At 45.7% G+C, this 15,984-nt stretch overlaps 1 protein-coding gene across 4 annotated transcripts in view; it reads left to right on the top strand.

The window, feature by feature from the left end:
- The first annotated feature begins 4,366 nt into the window (after positions 1-4,366).
- The window catches only part of Socs2 (suppressor of cytokine signaling 2), a 66,179-nt gene continuing 54,561 nt past the window's right edge, over positions 4,367-15,984 (top strand). For 3 of the 4 annotated variants that reach the window (XM_078053008.1, XM_078053007.1, XM_078053009.1), the window contains exons 1-2: positions 4,367-4,505; positions 6,202-6,655. In XM_078053008.1, coding sequence (XP_077909134.1) covers positions 4,367-4,505; positions 6,202-6,655 — 593 coding nt within the window. Of the gene's footprint in view, positions 4,506-6,201; positions 7,686-15,984 lie in introns of those variants that run through there. The other variant, XM_078053010.1, reaches the window with a different exon arrangement.

Raw genomic sequence — 15,984 nt, 5'->3', positions numbered from 1 at the left:
ATAAATAAAATAAAGAAATTGTGTCCATCTACAACTAAAAAAAGAGAGAGGGGTCCTTTGAGATGAGTTCTAAGTCCCACAAACTCCATTCCACTCCACTCCATTAGAGTAACTGAAGATATTGTCTCACATAGGATTTTGGAAAAATGATGACTATCAAAAATAATGGAAGCAGTCAGGTGTGGTGGCTCACACCTGTAATCCCTGTGGCTCAGGAGGTTGAAGCAAGAGGATTTTGAGTTCAAAGCCAGCCTCAGCAAAAGTGAGGCACTAAGCAACTCAGTGAGACCCTGTCTCTAAATAAAATACAAAATACGGCTGGGGATGTGGCTCAGTGGTTAGGTGCCCCTGAGTTCAATCCCTGGTACCCCAAACAAACAAAACTGTAAGCATATTAAAGAAAGTCAAATGTAAAAATTCATCCAGATCCTGCCACCCTAAAAACAGCTGCTTTCATTTCTCCACATTCCCTTCGGTTTTGGCCACATGTGTACACAATTGCACAGAGTTGTAATCATACAAAGGTATAATTTCATGTTCTACTTTTTTTCACTTGCATGATCCCATAAACATTTTCCTACGCGGCTCCCATATGTATTTCTAGAGGTCTGGAAAGGCCGATAAAATGCTGGGCATTGCTGAGAAACATTTTAGAAGCAAAAAATTTTAAAAATCCTATTTTGCTACAAAACTTGCTGTTCCCACAGCTGGAAGATTCATTACAAATGACAATTAAATGGAATTAAATGTTTTATCTTTGTAAAAAATTTTGGACTAGCTTTTAACTTAACACTACAAATATGTAAGCACATTCTTCCTTCGGGATCCTGTACCAAGGAAGGAGAAATCATCTAAAATACTTTAGAATTGGGTGAATCCTAGTAGATGCAGTGATTCTGAAAGTTTATTTTGGTACAGAGAGGGAAAATGATTTGTGTAGGATTATTCACCTACTTCGTAGAGGGTTTTAAGTAGGGCTCAATTAACTTCACCTTCTCCACCAAATATTAAAAACAAAACATGGCTCCATGCATACCACCCCATTGTTTACAAACCCGTTGGTTAGCTAAAAAATGCCCCTCTCCCAGAACTCACGTGCATATCATGTGCATAGAGTTTTCTAAAACGCAGAAAAATTATTGAGAAAAACATTGGTCCCTGACTCCCTATCCAAAGGCTGGGAGCTGGTTCACTCTTCCTCTCAGAGCCGGCAGGGGGGGCACCCGGCAAGGTTTGCAAGCTGCGCCTCCCCCACACCGTCTCTGCCTTCCTCGCCCAACTTCCCCATAGCCACCGCTTCAACTAAAAATGGCCATTGACCTTTCAAGCTTTTGAGCAGTGATGCAATAGAATAGTATTTCAAAGAAAAAATGGTTATCGAAAATTTGGATCCGGTTTTTGCCGTGAGTGTTAATGGTTTTTAAGAAGTAGGTCATATTTAAAGTAGGTCACATTTCGGAGGTTGGGGTGCTGTCAGGAAAATGAGTTCCATTAAGGCCAGGTGGTCTCCAACAGGATGGGAAGTAAGGGTCCCGAGTGGGGAGGTAGTGCCTTCCTAAATTCTCGTCACCGGGCACCCGCCCTTCAAAAAATCACAGCAACCATCAATAGTTGGGCACAGAAGGCCGTCACCCGCCACTTTCCCGGAGCGCAGGTAAGGGAGCCTCTTCAGCAGCCAGGGCAGGTGAGCCGGGAGGGCAATGGGGCCTCCAGAAAGAGGCGACGGAGAAGAGCAGAGGAGGAAGGGAGGAGCCCTGTAGGGTTGGTGCGGGAGACTGCGAGCCTAAGAGCCAGTGGGTGGGGACTGAGAGCAGCCCGCGCGCCTTAAGGAGGCGCCTTACTCTGCCTCTTGGCAGCCTTCTAGGACTTGGGGTGTGGGGTTGGGGGCTGCCTCCAGCTAGATCCCTTCGGTCCCCGGGGGGTGGGCTGTAGCCTGCCCCCACCTAATCAATGTGTCGTAGAGGGCGAGTGGCCAGTTTCCGAGGAACCCACCCATCCTCTCCAGCTCCCCCCGCCCCCCCCCGCCGCGTGCCGCCCCAACAAAGCGCGGCTTGGAGGGTAAAGTCGAGGAGGTGCCAAGGGGGTGGAAAAGAGGAACCCTCTCCCCGCAGAGGGGCGAGAACGACTACTATTCGCTGGATCAGGGTGCCTAGCTGACGCGGGTGGGGGCATGCTCCGGCCGCCAAAACTGGGTTGGCGATGGCCGGGAACTTCTCCGGCTTGCCCCCCAAGGACCCCGAGGTGTGGGGTCACCGGAGGGCGGAGTCTCAGGCATCCATACCGCCGCTGTCCGCACCGGCGCGCTCTCAGCGATTCTCTCGTGAAGCCTGCGCATTAGCGCCGAGCCTCTTTAAAGCGGTAGCGGGGGCTGTGGTCACGTGAGCCGGATTCCTGGAAAGTTCCTGGAAAGCGGCCTCCGCAGCCGCCGGGCGGGGCTCGAGCGGAGCGCGGAAGGGGGAGGTAGGGGGGGAGGTAGGGAGGCGCGTCGGACTGGGAAGTCGCGCGCACACACTGCTCTGGGGACAGACGTTTAACTCTTGCCAAGTCTCGCCGCTGCCGCGGCTCGTGGGCCTTGAGTTTCTCTTGAAGCATGAGCCTCTTCGCCCGCAGCCACCAGCGCTGCGCGGGCCGCGGACAGTACGCGCCGGGGCCCGGGGCGCACAGCCTCAGGATCCTTGGAGTACGAAGCACGGGCGCTCGCAACAGGTACCGGTGTGGGGAGCTCCGCCCCGCGGAGAGTGGCTGGGGCGGGCGGCGGGGCGCGGCCGCGTGCGCGGGGAGCGACCGGCGGCGTTGGCTTCCGCAGTTTAGGGCGCTCGTAGAGAGTTCGAGCAGCGGCTCCTGCAGCCGGTGGCTACTGCCTGCTCTCTCCAGTACCTTCCCGGTGTCGGGGAGTCTCCAGAGTTTCATTTTATTTTGTTTCCCCCTCCCTAAACTGCTATTCAAATGTCTATTCCTCCTAATAACCTGATCGCCCGCTCCTCCCCTCCAGCCTGCCTCCGCCCTTGCTCCTTCCTCCCTCCCTTTCTCCTTCCCCGTTCCTTCGTTGCTGCTGAAGGGAAAGTCGGTAGCTGCACGGGGGCAGAGGGTGTCGAAGCCTGGGGAGTGGGGTCGGGGATCGAGGTGATGATCCCTAGGATTTTTGTCTGCCCTCTGCACAGAGAAGTCCAGCCGCCTCCGCAAAGCTTAGGGTCGGTCTCATCCCCAGGCATCTCGTTCCCAAATTAAACGTCAACAGGGGAAACTCAGGCGGACACCCCTCCTTTCCCGGGCCCCTCCCGGCTCCCCCGCCCCATGTCCGCTGGGGAGGCTGCCTGGTGCGGAGGCGGCGGCGGCAGCCGTGGCCGAGGTAAGGGCTCGGCGTTGGTTGTTAGCAAGTCCCGCCGCGCTCGCTGTTGCGGGCTCTGTGGCTGCTGCGCTCGGAGCTCCTGCCGGGGCTGCGCGCTCCGGCCGATTCCTCGACAGCGCTCGGGGCGGCTACAGCAGCAGCAGCCGCCGTCTCTGTCCCGGAGCGACCGCCACGGGCTGTCCCTCACTCCTGTCCCGAGCGCCTACTGGGGAGCTGGTGGAAGGGAGCGAGGCAGCCTCCAGGCAGGGATGCGGCCGCTAGTGCACCTCCACACCCCCGGCTGGCGTCTCAGGCCCCGGGAGCCCCATGGCGCTTTAGGGCGTGGAACCAGCTTTTGCTGGGTGCTTCCTCCCAGGGGCCCTCAGACTTCGCGAGGTGTAAGATGGAAATGCCATTTTGGGGAACGATCCTGCTCTTTCCTTTTTAAAAATTTCTACTTGTCCTTGACAAGAGCCTGTCCCCAGTCGTCCCGCAGGTGACTCTTTGCTTTTCTTAGACTGCCAATTTGTGATTTCAGCAAGCAGCCCTGGGCGGGAAGACTCCTCGTTCATCCTTATCCCGTCTCCCCACCCCCCTTTTCCTCAGCCAACTCGGTCTTGGATCCTTGCTCTCTCTATGCATCTTTTCTCCAGAGCTGGGCCAGGGCGGTAACTGGATGCTTGGGGTTAAACGGTGCAGGAGCTTAGAGGCGGCGGAGTCCCCGGGATTTTCCACGTCTCTGTTTCCCCACCCCCACCCCAGCCACAGGGGTCCAGTTCTGACTGACCCAACTCCCGCCCCACTTTCTCTTCACAGGCGATCTGTGGGTGACCGCGTCTGCGGGAGATTTTACCATCCCTCCTCTGGGACTTGGGGAGAAAGAACCAGCAGCTCCCCAACCCCTCCCCCTCCGCCACCATTTCGGACACCCCGCAGGGAAGCGTTTTGGAGTTCCCTCTGACTTCCAGGAAGGACGCGAGCCCCTCTGTGACTCCAGCTCAGGCGGCCACCTGTCTTTGCCGTGCTGACCCTTCTTCCATGACCCTGCGGTGCCTCGAGCCCTCCGGGAATGGCGCGGATGGGACGCGGAGCCAGTGGGGGACCGCTGGGTCAGCCGAGGAACCAGCCCCCGAGGCAGCACGCCTGGCGAAGGCCCTGCGCGAGCTGGGTCAAACAGGTAGGGAGCGGACTGGCCACTACGAGGGCGAGGGCGGGAGGGGGCGCCTCCCCAAATTTGCTGCTGCGGGCTGCGCGGGCGGGAGGCGCTGCCGGGAAGTGCGGACGAGGTGGGAAGCAAAGAATGGGTGGGAAACATGTTTCTCGCTTCCAGTCCCTGCTCCAGGATTGGGGACCTCGGAGAGGGATGCCCGCCCTCGTGGCTTCGGGTCCTTGGAAATGTGAAAGGAGACTGGTTCTGGAGCGCCTAAAGGCTTGGGGAAGGGCAGAGCGCGAGCAGGGTTTCTTGGAAATAGCCTCTTCGAGCTCTGAAACCTACACTATTTTCCGCAGCAGCTCAGGAGTGGGCGCGCAGGCTCGAACCCAGGCCAGAGAAAGCGCCCGGTGCCTCCCTTTCCTCAGGGTGCTAGGCAAGCGGTTGCTGCTGGTTCCCGGGCGGGGCCGCCACTGCAGCCCAGGATTTTGGCGACCAAGTTCGGGACTGACTAGCTGCGGTGAGGGCAGTTGCCCGGGAGCTTGGCCTCCAGGCGCGGCGCACCGGGGAATGGCTTGTTTTAAGGGCAGTCCCGTGCAGCGTGGCTTACTGTCGTTTCTCCAGCATCTACAAGACATTTTTAAAAAAAATATGTGCAAGTTATTCAGGCTTTTTAAAATCTGGATCCTGAAATCTTACGTTTGAGGCACAGTTTAAGTTTTGGATAGCAATAGGCCAGGGGCGGGGGACAGAGGGAAAAATTCCCTCCCTTGGTGTTCCGGTCTTTCCCTACGGGTCATGGGCTTTCCCTTGGCCGGAGAGACCCGCCGATTACAAGTATCCTGGTTTAAAAAATAATAATAATATTTTTTGACGGGGGCGGGGGAAGCACTTTGTTCAAGCGTCTTAAATGCAAAATGTCTTTGAGTCATTTTTGAAAACGGGATGGGCCGGGGAGATGGCCGAAGCAGATCAAATGGAGAATGCTGAGGAGACCAACGGTTGTGACTGAATTTGAATCAGGGCAAAGTCCACAAGAGTTTAGAGAAGATTGTAAACCTGAAGTATTATCCATTGGGACTTCCCATTTCTCAATGACTGATGAGATAGTTGTAATCAGAGCAGCAAGCAAAAGCTATTGCAGGATAGCTGTACTTTTAAAATAAGTAAATAGGAGTGCTTTTGAGGGCTTTGAACAAGGGGCGCAGCCATTTAGGAGGTTCTTTGGGGGAGAGTATAGGGGTGGCACCAACCATTCAAAAAACTTGCTTCTGATTTTAGTCTATTGGAATTACTGGAGTTGGGTTTTCCACTTTTTAAAAATATGGCTTTTATAGCTAATATCTAATTTATTTCTAATCTTTGTTTCAATGAAACAGTAATCAACTCATCATGCTCTGTCAGCCAGTGAGTCATACTGCAAATGTTTTTTTGGCTTATTAGAAGAAAATCTTAACATAGTTTAAAGGAGAACTACAGAAAGTTATTTTGAAAAGAAAGAACACTGGCTCACAGTTTGTGTTCATAAAATAAAACGGACTCACATTTTCATTAAATTCCTACCAAAGGTATTTGTGGTAGCCCCTGGTAAACTTCCACTCACAAGTATTTTTTTTTTTTTTAAGAGCTAGAAAAATTACTGGCAAGTACGTCCCCTATTCTAAAAATTCTTATAATAACTATTTTACCCTCTTTTCTTTTTCTTTTTGAACAAAAACCCCAGGATGGTACTGGGGAAGTATGACTGTTAATGAAGCCAAAGAGAAATTAAAAGAGGCGCCAGAAGGAACTTTCTTGATTAGAGATAGTTCGCATTCAGACTACCTACTAACAATATCTGTTAAAACGTCAGCTGGACCAACTAATCTGCGAATTGAGTACCAAGATGGGAAATTCAGATTGGATTCTATCATATGTGTCAAGTCCAAGCTTAAGCAATTTGACAGTGTGGTTCATCTGATTGACTACTATGTTCAGATGTGCAAGGATAAGCGGTCGGGCCCAGAAGCCCCCCGGAATGGGACTGTTCACCTCTATCTGACCAAACCGCTCTATACATCTGCACCATCTCTTCAGCATCTCTGTCGACTCACCATTAATAAGTGTACCGGTACCGTCTGGGGACTGCCTTTACCAACAAGACTAAAAGATTACTTGGAAGAATATAAATTTCAGGTGTAAGTGTTTCTGTTTTTCTAAACATCATCATATAGAGTATCTCCAAATGCAGCTATGTAAGACAACACCAAAACTTGAGCGACTGGATAACTGCACAGAATTCTAAAAACAGCTGAAGTCAACCTAATTTAAATGCGTAAAGAGGTAGCTAGGTATTTAAAATTCCCCTAGATCTTTTCACCTGAGTGATGCTTCCTTTCCTAAGGCTGACCAAGATCAGTTGATCCTTTTAACTAAGAAATAAAATGCCCCAAGTAAAGGCTGAGGGAGCATTTTATCAGAATGCCTTGTCTTTCTGAAGTTCCTTTGCGTTAGGTCCAAGGTCCAAGTTCCAAGCTCCAAGCCCCAGTAACAAAGAGCGAGTGGAGTACTGAAGAAGCAAAAGGAACCAAGCTGATGCAGGCTTACCTTGAGTTTATACGCCTGATGATCAGTATCTTTAAGGACATTTTATATGTTGCATTCTGATGTACGTAGTTTTGTCGAACACATCATGCTTGTGAGTATTTATCCCTCATTTTATGCAATTAACCAAATCAACCAAAAAAAAAAAAAAAAAAGTGACCATGAGATCCTGTATTTGTCTTTTTACTACAGGTATGAACTCTCCTGTGAATGAGTACTGTAGTAACCCATTTCAAGGGAGCCTTATTTCAGAAATATTTCAAACTGGTGCAAATGGAAAAGACTTTCTCTTTTCCTTTAAGGCTAAAGACAAGAATGTCATGCTCTACAGGTGCAACTCAATCTCTGTTAATAAAAACCAGTGTAGATATAGACATTTTACCCTTTGAAGTAGCTGTGCCCCAAACTGTTGCCATTGATTTTTTTGGAAATGGCTTTAGAAATTTCCCAGTCCTTGAATTGTCTAACCACGGACATCAGCAGTTGTCTCCCTTCTACTGTGTAGAATACCTTGACTTAATTTTCTTCCATATATAGGGGGATACCTGCCTGTTTTTCAAAGTGTTTATTTACTGCTGTTACTATTTGATTAGAATGTATTAAATAAAGAAAAACCTGACTTTTGCCAGTTGCACTTTTTCCTTTGAGTTGTAGAGAACATATAACTTTTGTGGTAATTAACAGGGGTTGCCATAAAAACTTTTTATCAAGTGAAATAAGCCAAGTACTCAGCAAGGGGTAGAATGTAACCTCCCCTTCTCTGAAATTAAGGGCTTCATCCGCCTTTGTATTATGGAAAGCATGGTTTTGAATTGCTAAGCAGCTGTACTGATGCCCTTTTTCCAAAACCTGGTTCAAATGCTACCAAAATTATCTTATGGCCCGGTCTTTTACAAATTGAGTAGACTAACACTAAATAAAAATCAAAACTTTTGTGGCCACTTTGTTTTTGCTACACAGTCTTAAGACTGTTGCAAAGGTATCATCTTTTCTGGAGTGCAGATATTATTCACTTGCCATCTTTTAAATGTTGCCTGCATAGTTACATACTAGGGTGTGGGCATTAGAAAAGTCAACCTGGTATGTCACCTGTGTACCCCGAGTGAACAGAAAATTCAGTTACAAATTATAGTAGAACTTGCTTATTGCATATCTTCCCTTATTTTTATATGATGATCTTTAAAATCACAAAACAGTTTTATGCCTGGAAGGAAAGCATACTATGCATATCTAAAGAGCCGGGCTGGACTTTTAGGATCTGGTCTATTATGGGATGTAACGTTTTCATTTGGATCTTTAGATTCTGTGCTTTTTTTCCACATCCACTCTCCCTCCTCCAGCACACATACACTCTGGCAAAGTTTTTCTAGTGTTGGATATTTGACTTCTGGCAAAACTTCCACATGATTAGTGCCAAAGGGCTTTGAGGAATTTCTTTAAAGGTCTTTCTTGGCGTTTCTGTTCTCATTGTTTAAAACTCTGCCACTTCTCAGTTACTGGGAGTGAGAAGGCAGTAGTGGGGCCTGAGTACTGTGGAGTTGTGAAAATTCTGCATTATTGCTGGCAAGTGACTTAAAGTTAGAGGGCAACCTAGATTTCTCTAGAGTATGCTGTGGAACTGATTGCCTTATGCTTCAATCCTTCCTATTTCGAGTAAGCTGATAAGTGTCAAGAGACAATCTTTGTTTTGTTTTTACAATTTCTAGGCTCATTGTTTATTAAGTTCCTTGTGCACCCGGTTCTTGGCACTTTACGTGCATTATCTCCTTTCATCTTCACAAGGATTGAATGAGCAAAGTACAGTGATTGTAGGAGGTAAATATTTCTGCACCGATCCAGATGAACAAGTTAGCAGGCTATAAAAGGAACCTGGCCTTTTTACTCCTGCCTCCGTTGGAAGAGTGTGGATACCTTAATTAGCGTGGGCTCTTTGGGATTCTAGTCAACATGAGTAGGTATTTTTTTTCCCCCTGAACTCTCCTGGAGGGAAAGCTCATAATAACTGGCATGGGGGTGGATGGGGAAGGGGTTTACCTTTTTATTTTTTTTTTAATTTTTATTTAAAAAAATTTTTTTTTAATATTTATTTTTCAGTTCTCAGGGGACACAACATCTTTGTTTGTATGTGGTACTGAGGATCGAACCCCCGGCCACACACATGCCAGGCGAGCGCGCTACTGCTTGAGCCACATCCTCAGCCCGGGGTTTACCTTTTTACTTGATGGCTGCTCTGATGCCAGTTACCAATTATCAATAGCCCCATTTTATTTGCAGTGGGACAAAAAAAAAAAAAAAAAAAAAAAACGTAAAATGTAAACTTGTCTAAATTAATCTTAACACAGCCTACAAAAATATTCAGTATTCTCTTTGTATACAGGACAGTGTGGGATTGGTAAAGATAATTGTTACTATTATTATTTTTTGTTGAAGAATATCATACATAGGATTGTATCCCCACAGAGTTAAAACTTCTGATCTGAGTTTCTGTTCCAAGCAGAGATGAGGCAGTTTTTTGTTGCCATTCCAGTGAGCACTGGCAAATGGCTTTTTAGGAACATGAAGATGTTTTCAGAACTTTGGTGGAGAAAAAAGACAGTTTGGCTTCCATGAGCCCAGAGTTCTTTTTGGTGTGTCAGTATGAAAGTTTCAACCTCAGAGTCATTATGTAATCCAAACAGGTAACAGAATGGAACCGTTCTTTGAGTGTTTGTTTTCTTGGAAAGGATTTTCTCTACTTTTAGAAAGCTGTCCCTTGTCAGGATGGTAGGAGACAGAGACGTCATCAAATAATCCAAGGGATGGAATGTTCTGAGACCAAACCGTGTCCTTCTGGGTTGTGGGTTTAGGTGCAGGGCAGGTGGGGGCTGAGTGGCTATGGGTCTAACAGCTGGGTTGAAGTCACTATCTCCCCTTTCCAGCAAAAGAATGTTGCTCTAGGCCTTTCATTTCCTAAGAGGCCTGTATTCTCCTCTCCCAAGTTTTAATTTCCTAGAATTTTAAAGCTTTAAACCACTATTCAGATTGTAGTTAAGTCCTTTATTTTGCCAAAGAAGACTTTCAGACCCAGAGACCTTAAGGGAAGGGCTCGCACACTTGTACACACTCACACAACCCAGCCAGTAACCACAGAGTCGGTATTCCAACAGATCTTTGCCTCTTACGTTTAGTGTTTGTAAATACGGCACAATTCCACCCTCTGTTAAAATTGTCAATACTCTTTTTGGCTCCAGTTCTCTTCACATCATATTTTTCTCCCTCTGACATTCAGAAACCACGCCATTGGAATACCATGATGGAATACTTGGAGTCCTTGGCTCCTTTTGCCCCACTTTGAAGAATCAGCTTCTCTTCTAGATTTCATGATGCCTTAATTAGTCTTGCATTAATTTTGATTTCTCAAGGTTTCCAATTGTTTGCTGTTTTAAAATCCCAAATCTCCCTTCCACGCTGTATGACGATCTCATATCTGCCTCAGCCAGATGTGACTCACACACAGCTGTGGATATCCTGGTGACTGCCCACCCTTATGTCCTCACCAGTGGAACCTGGTCTTGCCTTTGCTGACTCTCGGGCATAACGGCATAGTTAGTTCATGCCTGATTTTCTCATTTTTAAATGAGTTGCTCTTAGCTCATCAGACACAGCCATGATGGCTGTATTGTGCACCAGTGAAAGAGGGTAATTACATTCTACTTGAGGTGGGTAATTGACTGATTTAAAGACCTTAAGATTAAATCTGTCCCCCGCTAACCCCTTTGGTTCCCCTCAGGTCTCGAAACAAGTAGCCAGCCCCAAATGACACACTTTGCGTGCTTTTATTTTTTTATATTAAGTATCAGAATCTTTTGTCACTGTTGTGCTTTGTTTGAAAGGAACATGGCTCTCCATTCCTTCATTTTTTGCTTGTCTATACATAGAAATGACACTGCACTAGCTGTTTCACTTCGACACGTGCATGCTTTCCTTGTATTCACAGCTTTGCATATTTTTAATTTTTTTCCCATTTCTCCTCGAAGTGGCTTGAGTTTGTCATTTCACGTTGTATAACAAATGACAGCTGTTGCTCCAGTAGGTAGCCTCCAAGCTCTGTCATCGCAAATGGTTGGAGAGTAGGTCAGCTAAACTCATGCAACAAAGTGGGACGAGCCCTCCCAACCCCTCCCCAGCTCGGATCCAGGGAGTCTGGATCAGCCAAGCATTGTCACAGAGAATGGGGCTCACTTCAATAAACATTTAGTGAGCCATAAAAATAAAACTGCTTTTGTAGACAACTCTGACTTTGAACTCAAGCATTCTTTACTTATGGAAACTGACTTGCCCTAGAGGAGAGCACATTTTTTGATGGATTACTGTACTCCTGTGGCATTGCCACCATTAGATGCAGAAAGAAGAGAGAGTCAGGCCAGAGTCTCTGAGAGCAAAGGAAATATCCCCAGCTGCCGCCTTCTAAGCATAAATACCACCCAAGGAGCCCTTTGCTATGGTGGTGATTTTTTTTTTTTTTTTTGCTAGTTAAACCATCATAAAACTTAATAAAATTTCCCAGATTGTCCCAGTTTCTAGCAGTTTTAAGATAAATTTTTATTTTTCTTTTGCTAAATGGTCTTTCCTGTTGGTTTGGTATCCCTTTTCTTGTTTAGTTGCAGTCCAGAATGATGTACTGATCTTAAACATTTCAGGAAAATATTTTCCATGTTGCATCTACCCAGAGAAGTTGTTTGATTTCCCAGTTTAACATCCCTTCTGCCATCTTGGTGAACTTGACTCTTTTTTTGGGTTCTTGAGCATAGCTTCTTTCTATATCCTTCGGAGTAATGACCATTAATCCTGTATTTGGTCAGAAAGTGTGCTTGTACTTTGCACATTTGATTAGGTTATCTGTTTTCAATTATCTGTGGTACTAAGGGATTGAGAGAGTGGGTTAACTGAAACCAATACAAATCTAGTCAATTATTTTCAACTTCCTCCCTAGTCTCTTTTGCTAGAACCACTGTCAGGAATATCAGCTGCTTCCCTCTTATCTCTATTTTCCTTGTCCTTCACATGATAAAGATATTAATAAGAAAGAAAGTGATTAAAAAGATGTCAGGTATGACAAGAATAAGGGAATGGCACTTCCTTGAATGTCCGGAGCGGTTCCCTAGAGCCAATCTCTAAATACTTCGAGATTTTGTGAGCTGAATACTTATGGAGAAATTATTGGTAAAATCCAGTCAGTTATGGTGCCAACGTTTACATCGCAGAAATTGGCAAATGCTGCAAGTTATGAAGACTTCCTGTTTTTCCTAGATAGCTAGTTTGGCCACATAGCACTAGTGTAGGCATTATGTTCTCCTCAGTTATTGAGACCGGGCTAGTATAAGATCAATTTATCCGTGTCCTCCTTTGTACCAAGCCTAGTGCTTAGACGAGGAATGCACAATTTGAAGAATAATTTTTTAAAAAAATTGTGCTTATCTTGTGTTGGGCTCTATTACCTTCTACTGGTGGCCCAGGCCATCTTGATCCAGTTGTCTTTTCCTAGTTACTCAGTGGTTATCAGCAGATACCTTTTCAAGGTTTCTCACTAGGGAAGAACTGGATGTTCCCAAAGTCATATGACTAGTGATCACACCAATTCCTACCTCTAATGGATCAGGGTCTTTCTTTTTTTTTGCTTTTAGTTGTATTCATTCATTCCATTCCTTTCCTTCTTCCTTTCCCCCCTCCCTTCCTTCTCATCTGCTTTTTTTCCCCTCCCTTTCTCTTTTCTGGCAACATTGGATGCCTACTCTATAACTCAAAAGGAATACAAAGAGGAGTACTCCTGGGATGGGGTTGTGGTTCCGGGGTAGAACTCTTGCCTAGCATTCGTGAGGCATTGGGTTTGATCCCCAGCATCACATAAAAAAAAAAACTAAATAAACAAAATAAATGTGTCTATCTACAAGTAAAAACATAAAAAAAAAAAAGAAGTGTACTCATGTTAAGGGAGCTCTTATACCCTATGGGAAGAGATGGAGAGGAGAGCGATTCACATTTATTAAACAACTCAATATAGCCCATGCTTTGAATAACCATGCCATTGAATCCTCAAAATAACTTGGTGAGGTATTTATTACCCTCACTTATTTATTTGAAAGTAAAACAGAAGCTTGGAGATATAAAATATTATGCCTGTAAGTAAGATACTCATGATTGAAACCCAACTTCTGCATTTCAGGATATCATGTTGTGTAGGAGATATACCTATAAGAATAATAAATTGCAGAAGACAGTGATAATAGCAATAATAATGACCTTGTAGACATGGTGCCATTGACTTGTCTTGAGGGGTTAGAGAAGAGAAGGCTTCAGAGGAAGGAAACTTGTGTCTGAATGTGAATGGGCAGAAAGGAATCTTCAGACCCATTCAGTAAGAAAGATGTTTTGTCTGTAAGGCTTAAAGAAGGTAGAGAGGTGAGGCTTGTGGAAGGGCTGTCTGGTGAGTTGGGGCAGATCTTACAGAACCTGCTGAAAATCTTGGAATTTATCCTGGGGACAATAGGGATCTGCTAGAAAGCTTTGTAAATGAGAGAGTAACTGAACTAGGTTTGTGTTTTCTGTCTTTGCTCTGTGGGAGCCCTTTGGCTTGGGACCAAGCATGGGTGGAGCTAAGGAGACTGGCTAGGTGTGAAGCCTGTGGGAAGGGAGGGCATGCAGGTGTAGAGAGTAGGGAAGGCCATGCAGGTGCTGTCTCCCTTGTCTGAAGGCTCAGCTTTGTCCTGGAGTGTGGGGCTGTGGGTCTCACAGATGAAAGCTTCCTTTTGAAGACTGGCTCCCACTCTGGGCAGGTTGAGGTAACTGGCACAGATTCCATGCTCAGGAAACCAGGAAATGGTACCACAGTGGGCACAACCCTGAACCTAGGAATTGGAAAACGCAGGGTCCGTTTCTGGTTGTTTGACCTTAGGCCAAACATTGAATCTCTTGGGGCCGCTCTCCAAGCTCTGTAAGAAGAAGAGCTTGGAGCCTTCCGCTTTTTGATCTCTTCCAGGGAGATACCTCATCTGCCCAGATATGAAAGCACGTTAGGGAAGGAGTAGGCGGAGGAGACCAAGTTCCACATTTCTGTGAAGTCTTGGTTTTGACTTACATTCAGGATTTGACCTCCATGCCATAATAAGTTTTCATTTATTTTGAAAAAAAGTAATAACTCCTTCCTTAACTCTGGACTGTTTCACAACCAGAATCAGCTGATTCTTTTTTGTTATCCTGGTTAGAAAAAAAAAAATTTGTGTTTCCTCCTGGCTGTGGGCCTTTGTGTACCACCCTGTAATCAAAGTTTGGACTTGGGTTTTTAGATCTTGATTGCAATGGAGAAACAGGAATCTAATGTGTGTTGGCCATTTTCATTTTCTTTGGATTAATTTTCATCAGAAAGGGACCTGGAGGGCTTTCTTTGCTTTCTGCTTCCTGGTCAATATAGATTTCGGCAAAGGATATGTTTTTGCAAGTTATTTTTTTCCATCTGCATAGATTATTCTAATTTCTGATTGATCTTCAAAGGACGGGGATACTATTGAGCTTCATTTTCATCTGTCAAGCAATTAACTTTAAAAAGTCAAGAAAACAAAAACTTTGAAATGTACTAAGGAAATTCCTACATGCTTTGGTGAAATTAAAAAGAATCTTGGAGCACGAACGATCCTGCCCCAATCTAGTCACCATTTGTATTTGGACTTTCCAGAATCTAACTGGTGTTTTAGGTTGCCCAGGTGGGTCTAGAACTCCTAGCTCAATTGATCCTCCCACCTCAGCCTCCTGAGTAGGTGGGACTACAGGCATGTGTCCCCAGGTCCTGCAGGTCCTTGGCTTTCTCTTGCTTCCTCTCTTGCCATGTGATCTCTCTTCCACCACATACTCACTTCCCCCTTTTGCCTTGAAGACTTCACTAGAAGATGAGCAGATGCTGAGACCATGCCCTTGTACTTCCACAACTGTGAGCTGAACAAGCCTCTTTCTTTATAAATAAACTATACTTAGATATTTTGTTATTGAAATAGAAGAGGGACTAACAATGCAACAGCCAAGGAAGAGGGGGGAGGTGTGCAGAATGTCATTGGTACATCGTTGAGCCTATTCATGGCTAAAGGCTCCCCCAAGAGCTGATTTGGTAAAAGCTCCCCAAAGACCTGGTTTGAAGCTGTGTTGAGTGGGCCACAGCATTCATTATGTTCTAGGCCATGACAATGAGGCAGCCATCCTACAACTCTGGATCAACTCTGGCTTCCACAGGACTGGCAAAAGCTAGGACACGGGGTAATGTCAGGCACTGCACTTGACACTTTCCACACAGGACCTCATTGAATGTTCCCAATAAACCATGAAGTCTCCACTTTGGAGATAAGGAGATTGAAGGTGGAGGTTGTTCTGGAGGGACATGACCCTAGATCATTCAGATGTCCCTCACTGTCCCACTGTCCCTTGCTCACTGGCTGGTACACTATAAAATGGCACTGTCCAACTATGAGGGGGCTAGGTGAGAACTATTCGTGATTTTAAAGGGTGAGCTGAGGTTTGAAGTCAAGCCAGTGTGACTCCAAAACCCATGGTTTTATTTACTCTTCTGTCCATTTTCTCAGTAAGCTTACAAATGATTTTAAGCTCTGAGGTCTACATTCAGCATGTACCCCAGTATTGTACACTAGTCATATGTAGTTAGTATTTAGTCACATGGCTAATATTAAGAGGCCTAGATTCTGTCTGCCAAATTTCTAATTATGACAGTGTGAGGACTTTGATTTCATAAATAATACAAGATCTGCCCAAAGGCCAAATATCCAGTTTGGATGACTCTCTTACAGCCAAATTTGTATCTTTTCCTCCCATCTCATTTCCTTTTCAACTTTAACCTGTGTAACCATAGCCATCAATGTCTTCCCTGCTACTCCTTTCTCTTCTT

This window comes from Ictidomys tridecemlineatus, chromosome 6 (assembly GCF_052094955.1).
Source record: "Ictidomys tridecemlineatus isolate mIctTri1 chromosome 6, mIctTri1.hap1, whole genome shotgun sequence".
Classification (NCBI taxonomy): domain Eukaryota; kingdom Metazoa; phylum Chordata; class Mammalia; order Rodentia; family Sciuridae; genus Ictidomys; species Ictidomys tridecemlineatus.
The sequence above is the reverse complement of the archived record's forward strand: the minus strand, read 5'-3'. Positions and strand labels throughout refer to the sequence as shown.